Genomic DNA, 9,398 nt, shown 5'->3' with positions numbered 1-9,398 from the left:
CTGAAAGCCGGTTTCTGGATTTTTGTTTAGCTTCTTATTTGCTACATAGTACATAGTTGCTTAGAGTTGCAGCTGAGAGGCCGGCAACTCAGGCGGGGAACGTTAGAGTCAGCCGTCACTGGAGCAAGCAAGCCTCCCTGTTCGCTTCAGTGCATGGCTGCCGGCCGCCATCTTGGCTGACAGTTAATTTGCATAAGGATATGCTGATTAGCCAATGGGAAGGGTAGCGGTCGTACGCTAATTACCATGTTTCTCTTTTATTAGTGTAGATAGTAAATCTTATGTATATTTTAATACAATAAAAAATATGAGAGATGAGTACAATTTTTACTCAAGGTTTATTCTTACTCTGCAGGAGATAACCAGTATTAGTTGAGACACCAAAGTTAATTTGGAGCAATAAAATAGTAGTAATCTAGTTCCCCCATTTTGGGAAGGCTTTTGGGATACCATGCAGCAGGAATTCGTTGGGGAAAGCAGGTTCTCAGTGGTCCTTTAGGGTGTAACAATTTCAAAGACAACAAAGAGGGGAGGGCAGTTTTTACCTATCCTTTATAAATCTTTCTGAAGTAGAACTGGCTAAGTGGGAGGGGTGGGTTGGGAATACATGAGCCAGCAGCTTGGATTACGTTGTAACCAGCTTGGGTGGCTGTGCCATAATTTGTCTTCTAAACTGTTTCTTAGAAGTAGAATTGGTGAAGAGAGTGGACAGGAAAGGAAAGAAAGGACTAGTAAGGCTAAGAAAATAGAGGGATAAGCAGAGGGATCAGATAAGGTGAAGCATCACTGAGATCATCCCTTCAGCCTAGTAATTGAGTGAAAGCTGTGGCCTTTACTTTTGTTGTTGTTTGGGCTCTAATATTTGAACAGGTAGAAAGAGCCTGGAGAGCACAATCTGACTTCCTCTGACACCTCTCATCTGAGGAGATCAACTTTTGATTTTTGGTCAACTTCAATTATTTACTTCAAGGAACATACCATGTAGGGAGGGCACAGGGCAGTGCATGCACTCTAGGCTTTTGTGAAATTCTTCAAGGACATTCCTCTAACATGTTTAACTTTACATATTGTGATAAGCTAACATCTGATAAGAAAATAGAACTTTGCTTTGTTTTTTAAACATAGTTTCATTTAAAATGTGTAAGCATAAGTTAAACATGAAACTAACAAATCTTGCAACCTGACTTCTTATAGATCCTTAAGAATTTTATATGAAACTAGAGACCTGGTGCATGAAATTTGTGCACTGAGGGGGTGGGGGGGGAGTGTACTCAGCCCGGCTTGTGCCTTCTTGCAGTCTGGGAACCCTCAGGTGATGTCCGACTGATGACTTAGGCCTGCTCCTGGTGGGGAGCGGGCCTAAGCCGTCAGTCAGACATCTTTAGCACTGCCCCGGAGGTGGGAGAGGCTCCCATCCCCGCCGTTGTGCTCACCAGCCGTGAGCCCAGCTTCTGGCTGAGTGGCACTCCCTCTGTGGGAGCGCACTGACCACCAGGGGGCAGCTCTTGCATTGAGTGTCTGCCCCCTGGTGATCAGTGCACAACATAGCGACTGGTCGACTGCCCTCTGGTGGTCAGTGCACGTCCTAGCGAGCGGTTGAGCAGCCTTAGCATATCATTAGCATGTTACGCTTTGATTGGTTGAACGGCTTACTGGACGACCAGACTCTTAGCATATTAGGCTTTTATTATATAGGATAAGATATAATTGTATTATTTATTTATTTATTTATTTATTTTTATGATTGTGTTATTTAGATTGCAAAATTAAGAGAGCTTATAATAAGTCCTTTAAAAACATTTCTCTAGAGAGGATTTGAAATCATGCTCCCCAGCATCAGTTTGGTTCAAATAAACTCTTATAAAATAACAACAACAACAAAAAGCATTCCTCTACTTCATTTCTAGGCACAGATATCTTGGGACCTTTAATTTATGTGATTCTGTGAATGTAGATTTTATATGTTTATTTGTTAATCCTCATCTGAGGATATTTTTCCATTGATTTTTAGAGAGAGTGGAAAGGAGGAGAAGACACAGAAAAAAAACATCGATGTGAGAGAGACACATCGATTGGTTGCCTCCTGCACATGCCCTGACCAGGGAATGAGCTTGCAACTGAGGTATATGCCCTTGACCAGAATTGAACCCAGGACCCTTCAGTCTGTGAGCCGATGCTCTATCCACTTAGCCAAACTGGCTAGGGCTGTGTGTTTAGTTTTGAATTTCACAAAGCTGCTCAGTTGATTAAGATGGTCAATGTCAGTGTGCTTCCTTGTTTTCTTATTAGCTGGATACTTTCACCTATTAAGCATGCCTGGCTTTTTGTCTTTCAGCAATATCCAGACTATTATGCAATAATTAAGGAACCTATAGATCTCAAGACCATTGCCCAGAGGATACAGGTATGAAGATGACCATATGTAAACATATGTGGTTTGGGGTAGATTGGCCTAGGGTCTTATGGAGATTTAGAAAACGAGAAGTAAATGTCTCTGTAAGGGATTATCACATTAATGTAATGTAAACAAATAAGAGTGGTAAATCACTTCCCCAAGTCATCAAGTAGTAAGGAGAAGAATTAGGATTTGAATCCAGGCAGTCTGTCTCCAAAGTCTATGCTCTTAACCCCTATACTGTTTCTTCCTCTCTACAGAGTAGGTGCTTAGTAAATATTAATTGAGTGGATGACAATGAATGAGAATTAAAATTTGATTATCATAGGTTAAGGAAGGTATAGGAAAAATGAGCTAAATTATACCAAAAATCTAGCTTTTAGAATTTGAACTAACGGGTTATTTTCCTAGCTCTGCTTTTATTTTTTTAAAATTTTTTTTGTTGATGTTGTTAATCCTCATCCAAGGATTTTTTTTCCATTGCTTTTTAGAGATAGAGTAGAAGGGAGAGAGCAGGGGGGCGGGGAGGGAGGGAGAGGGGAGAGAGAGAGAGACAGACAGACAGACAGAGATATCAATGTGAGAGAGACACATCGATTTGGTTGCCTCCTGCATGCACCCTGACCAGGGCCGGGGATCAAACATGCAACCCCAGGTACCTGCCCTTGACTGGGAATTTACCCGTGACCCCTTGGTGCTTGGGGTCAATGCTCTAACCATTTTGAAACACTGGCCAGGGTCCTAGCTCTGCTTCCTATTAGCTATGTCACTTTGGTCAGGCGACCTGCCTGCTTCCTCTGCTGTATGCTGAATGTAGTATTACTGCTTCACAGAGTTGTAGAGGTCGGTGATAACGTATGTGAAGCATCTCCTAGAGCATCTATGAGATGTGGCCTTGGTAATGTGAGTGACTGATCCTCCCAGGGTAAGGAGGGTTTGGGGTTACTAGCAGATAAAGCAGAAAGGAAAATGATGTGCTATATGGTGTCATTGAGAAAGGAGCCTGAAAGCACAGTGGTTTGCCGGGAGGGAGAAACTTCCTTGGCTTTAAATTCTAAAAGAGTAGGAAAGAGTAACAGGGTAGTAATTACTGGTACCATAGAAATATTTACACTGAATGTTACAATACAAATTCCCTCCTGGTTTTTCCCTCCAGGCAACCTAATAGGTGCTACTGGGAGTGACTTAATCTCCTAGAACCTAAATCCCTAGGGTTTCTAACATCTATCTAGGGGTAAAATGTTTTCATAATATAGAAAATCAGAGTGGGTCTTTAAACGCCCATACCTCAGCCCCAGTCTTCACTCTGTGACCTCTCACCTTATGTCCTTTTTCCTTCCGAAGCCCCACAGAAGCAACTCCTTTCACCACGTTCCTAATCAAGATCTTTGTCCTCTTACGTCTAAATAATTGTAACAGTCTTTACTCCCTCTCTGATGAAAGGCTCTCTAGTCCTCTCTGCATATTGCTTCCTGACCCTAGCTTTCTTCCTGCTATTCCACTACCCAGAGACTTGTCACTAGTTTTCTAATGCCTGCTGAAGCAAGTTGCAGCTCCTTGTGCCAGTTCAACAACAACAAGCTCTGGCTAATTTAAGCAGAAAGGAATCCATGAAAAGGTATTAGATAGGTCATGGAATTAGATAGGAGAAGGAAGGTGGGAGAGCTATGGGAAATAGAACTCAGGCTGTCACGGCACAGGTTAGGTGATACGCAGTCTCTTTGTGTTGCCATTGCTGTTATCACTGTCATTTGTCACTTTGTGCCCCCGATACCCGCTGCTCCACTCCTGTACTCTACTCTCCTTTAGGAGTTAGGAATGCATTCCTCCATTCCCTTGCTGTTGTCTTTAGTCCCTCAAGGCTCAAGCATGAATTATTTCTCCTTGCCCTTGCTGCCAGGCTGCTGGCAAAGCTACCATCTGCCCACTTTTACCCTCCGTTGTGAAAGGTAGGTCCTTCCCTACCACCTGTGTTGGCATTTCCTACAAATTAAAAGGGTGCTCAGATATTGGGTATCCCTACAAGGCAAATAAATAGCTCTTCTGCTTAGCCTGGCTCTCTGTACTCTGCCTCATTTTCCCTACTCTACCTACGCAGTCTGTGCTCATGATTTTATCCTTCCCCACCGTCCATTCTCCTTTATTTGGTTTCCTCAGTCTCTCTAGAAGGTGTCTGTTAATTTCTGTGTCCTCATGAGTACCTTTTGAGTAGAGTCTCCCTCCTTCCTTTCCTTTGTAAATTGAGGCAATTATGAGTCTCCTGGGTTATTTTGGATTGAATAAGCATCAAGATAATGGGTACGCACAAATGTAACATCTGTGCTAGACTTACCTTTTATCAGAAGTGGTCCATAAAACTAGAGGAGTTTTACTTCACACTGTTAAGTCCACCTTAATGAATTAGAATTAATGAAGCACTTAGAACAGTGCTTGGCACCTAAGTAGGCGCTATGTGTTTGCTAAGTAAAACAACTTTTACCTTGATTTTTTTAAAAGAAATTGTAAGTTATTTTTATGAGAATAATTTAGCTCTGGTTTTGTTAATTACCTCAAAAACTTGTTTGTAAATGGACAATATTAATAAATTTTTACTTTAACATATTGTTCATGTGTACTTTCCAATAAAGAGTTGGAACATAGTGGCAATTAAAAAATACGTGGAGTTCTTTTTTTTTTTTTTAAAGGTCATACTAATTAACTTTCAATAAGAGGAACTTGTATATTTTGTTGTTTACTGTAGAATGGAAGCTACAAGAGTATTCATGCAATGGCCAAAGATATAGATCTTCTAGCAAAAAATGCCAAAACTTATAATGAACCTGGTTCTCAAGTATTCAAGGTTAGTTTTTTTGTTATTATGATTTTTATTGATAAGAGTAGATACCTTAATTTAGAGCTAATAATTACAACTTTATTGAGATAAAATTCATATATTGTGCATTTCACCTAATGAGTACTATTTAATGGCTTTTAATTTATTCACAGAGTTGTGCAGCCATCACCACAAGTCAGTTAGCAGTCAATATCCATTTCCTCCCAACGTCCCCAGCCCTAGGCAACCACCAATCTACTTTGTCTCTATGAATTTTCCTATTCTAGACATTTCATATTAGCATAATGTTTTCAAGGTATACATGTTGTAGAATGTGTAAGTACTTCATTCTTTTCACTGCTGAATAATATTCTATTATATGTATATACCATGTTTTATTTACCCATTCATAGATGCTAGACATTTAGCTTATTTCTACTTTTTTGGCTGTTATAAATAATGCGCTACGAACATTCATGTATATTTTTATGTGGATATATTTTCATTTTTCACAGTTACATACCTAGGCATGGAATTTCTGGGCCACATGGTAACTATATAGTAACTTTTAGGAACCACCAAATTGTTTTCTAAAGCAGCTGCACCATTTTACATTCCTACTAGCAATGTGGAAGTGAAATTTCTCCACATCCTCACCAACTTTGTTTTTTATTTTGTTTTTGTTTTTACTATAGCCATCCTAGTGGATGTGAAATAATAGCTCATTGTGGTTTTGATTAGCATTTCCCTAATGATTGGTGATGTTAACATCTTTTCATTTGCCATTCATATACGTATCTTTGAAAAACTATCTGTTCAGATCCTTACTCTATTACTTAATTGGGTTACCTATGTTTTTATTGTTGAGTTGTTACATTTTTAGATAGTCTAGCCCTGTTAAATGATTTACAAATATTTTCTCCCATTCTGTGGTTTGTCTTTTCACTTTTAAGATAGTGTATTTTGATACACATACATTTTTAATTTTGATAAGTCCAATTTGTCTATTTTTTCCCTTTGGTTATTTGTAGCTTTTAGTGTCTTATCAAGAAACTATTACCAGTATTGTAATAACTATGTATGGTGCTAGGTAGGTACTGGAAATATTGGGGGGAACACTTTGTAAATATATGATTATCTAATCACTATGTTTGTTGTAAACCTGAAACTAATCTATACTAATGAAAGGGTAATATGCTAATTAGACTGGGTGACTGGCCATCTTCCGGATGTCCAACTTCCTTCTAGGCCAGTGGTTCTCAACCTTCTGGCCCTTTAAATACAGTGCCTCATGTTGTGACCCAACCATAAAATTATTTTCGTTGCTACTTCTTAACTGTAATGTTGCTACTGTTATGAATTGTAATGTAAATATCTGATATGCAGGATGGTCTTAGGCGACCCCTGTGAAGGGGTCATTCGACCACCAAAGGGGTTGCGACCCACAGGTTGAGAACTGCTGTTCTAGACAAAGCCTCGGTGGTGGGGGACCGAGGCAGAAGCGGTTAGAGACCATCAGGCTGGCAGGGGAGGGCAGTTGGGGGCCATCAGGCTGGCAGGGACATCCCCCGAGGGGTCCCAGATTGGAGAAGGTGCAGGCTGGGCTGAGGGACACACACCCCCACACACGAATTTCATGCACCGGGCCTCTAGTACAAAAAAATATGGCGTGGGGGAGCAGGATTAAGTCAGTCTAGGTCAGTGGTTGCCACCAGTGGTCCACGAGATCCAAAAGGTTGGCGACCGCTGGTCTAGGTTTAAAACAAAACAAAAGAAACCATTACCTCGTTCAAGGTCATAACGCTTAATACCTATGTTTTTTCTAAGAATTTTATCGTTTTAGCTTTTACATTTAGGTCTTTGATCCATTTTTAATGAATTTTGGAAACATGAGGTAGGTATTAGATAGGAATCCACATTCATTCTTTTACATGGGATAATTATTTTTCCTTGCACCTCACGTTGAAAAGATTATTCTTTCCCCCCATTGAATAGTCTTGGCACCCTTGTTAAAAATCAATTGGCTATACATTTATAGTTTTATTTGGATTCAGTTCTATTTCATTTGTGTCTATCTTTATGCCAGAAAAGGTTTGTTTTTTATGTACTTTTTTGTTAAATATTGATTTAGTCCCTGCATTTAAACCACATACATATAAAAAGTAATCTGTGTAGTATAATAAATACAAAAAATATAATGACTATTTCGTTGCTTTGCAATTCCCTCAGAAGTTTTATAGTCCTATAATGAACAGTTGTAACATAAAAATTTCTTGAGCCCTAACCGGTTTGGCTCAGTGGATAGAGCGTCGGCCTGCGGACTGAAGGGTCCCAGGTTCGATTCCGGTCAAGGGCATGTACCTTGGTTGCGGGCACATCCCCAGTAGGGGGTGTGCAGGAGGCAGCTGATCGATGTTTCTCTCTCATCGATGTTTCTGGCTCTCTATCCCTCTCCCTTCCTCTCTGTAAAAAAATCAATAAAAAATATTTTTAAAAAAATTTCTTGAATTAATAATATATCACTGGGAATTTAGCACAGAATGCTCAGAAAATCTTTTAGGAATAAAATATTTAGACTTTCAGAATGCTAATTCAAATTCCGTTACTTTTGATAGTCAATGTTAAACTTTCTTTTTTATCTTTTAAGAAACATTTAGTGAAAACCACAAATGAATTTGCAGTCCTTGTATTCTTAGTCCTTGATTAAACATTTTAATTGTGTAATACCAAATGTTGACGCAGTTAAGAACTTTTTGATGTGATTATTTTCTCGAAAGTAAATTATAGAGAGAAGGGAAACTTTGGCTTTGATGTATTAGTAGTCTCTTAATTTAAGCGAGTACATTCATTCTAAGTTTAAGTGGATAGTTTTTAATCTTAGAAGTTACGTTTGTTTCAATTTTTAGGTCAGTGTACACAGGTAGAGTTCATTATATTTTCGTAGACTTCATCATATTTTCACCACTGTTTTTCCTTGTTCATCATTAGATCTTACTTAACTAATCGTGGAAAAGCTAGGAAGCTTTTAAACTTATATTTAAATAAAAAGATGTTTTGGAAGCTTGTGGAAAGGTTAGAGGATGCAGCTTTGTGGCTGTTGAATGAAAGGCTACTCCGGATGGAAGGAGTGCCATAGAAAATGTCCAGTGTACGATAAAGAGTATTTTAAACTGTCCTTTTTTCGATACTTTTTGTAAGACAACTCGTTTTGTCTTGACAGGATGCAAATTCTATTAAAAAAATATTTTATATGAAAAAGGCAGAAATTGAACATGAAATGACTAAGTCAAGCCTTCGAATGAGGTAGGTTTAAAAATGGCTAAAATCTGCCCTGGCTGGTGTGACTCAGTTGGTTGAGTGTCGTCCCCATGCACCAAAAGGTAGCGGGTTCGATTCTGGTCAGGAACACATGCCCGGGTTTGGGGCTTGATGGTGGAAAGGGGTAGCCAATCGATGTTTCTCTCTCACATTGATGTTTCCCTCTCCCATTTTCTCTCTCTATAAAAAAATCAGTTAAAAAAGCAATCTCTAAAACCCTTGTGCTTTTATTATTTGCCTAATCTTCTAGCTAGTGAAATCAATACAGTGGAAAAGAAGAAATATTTTGCATTTCAAGATTTTATTTATAATGTGATTCTGAAGAGAGTAGGGATAACTCTTAACCAGCACCTTCATTGCAGCTGAAGGGCTTTATTTAAAAAGAAACAATTTTAAGACTTAGTATCACTATATGCTTTTATTGCTATATATTTATAATATACATATATGTTATATGATAGTTGTATTTTGTGTATAACATGCTACACACATGATGTATACTATATAATATAAGTAATTTTATGATATTTGTATATAATGTGGAGTAGATGTTTATATTTACAGTAAGAGTATTTAGCCAGTTGTCAGAAGATCTAAAGTCTCATCCTATCCTGGCTTTTCCTTGTGTTAGGACTGACTTTGAACAAATCTTCTGGGATTCTGTTTCCTCCTACTTGAATGGAAAGGTTGAGTGGCTACTTTAGAATCTTTCTTCTGACCCTGACATTTGCTTGGTTACCAGATCCTCTGATCACTTTGGTGACCATAAGCTCTGTAGTACCAGCTGTGGTACATTCCCCAGGTTATGGAGGTTCAGAAGTATTTGAGCTTTTCTATTTAGACAAGAAGAAAATGGTTGTTTCCTTTTTTGTT

General features: G+C 38.8%; 1 protein-coding gene across 17 annotated transcripts in view; it reads left to right on the top strand.

The window, feature by feature from the left end:
• PBRM1 (polybromo 1) overlaps window positions 1-9,398 on the top strand; it is a 118,215-nt gene that overhangs the window by 23,791 nt on the left and 85,026 nt on the right. For all 17 annotated transcript variants that reach the window (XR_002829801.1, XM_023755658.1, XM_023755655.1 and 14 more), the window contains 3 exons: window positions 2,336-2,404; window positions 5,136-5,234; window positions 8,428-8,510. Coding sequence is in view for 16 of the 17 variants with exons in the window: in XM_023755658.1 (XP_023611426.1) it covers window positions 2,336-2,404; window positions 5,136-5,234; window positions 8,428-8,510 (251 nt within the window). In the remaining variant the exon portion in view is untranslated. The remainder of the gene's footprint in view (window positions 1-2,335; window positions 2,405-5,135; window positions 5,235-8,427; window positions 8,511-9,398) is intronic.

This window comes from Myotis lucifugus, unplaced genomic scaffold (genome assembly GCF_000147115.1).
Source record: "Myotis lucifugus unplaced genomic scaffold, Myoluc2.0 scaffold_83, whole genome shotgun sequence".
NCBI lineage: Eukaryota > Metazoa > Chordata > Mammalia > Chiroptera > Vespertilionidae > Myotis > Myotis lucifugus.
This window is presented reverse-complemented; position numbering and strand designations above follow the sequence as displayed.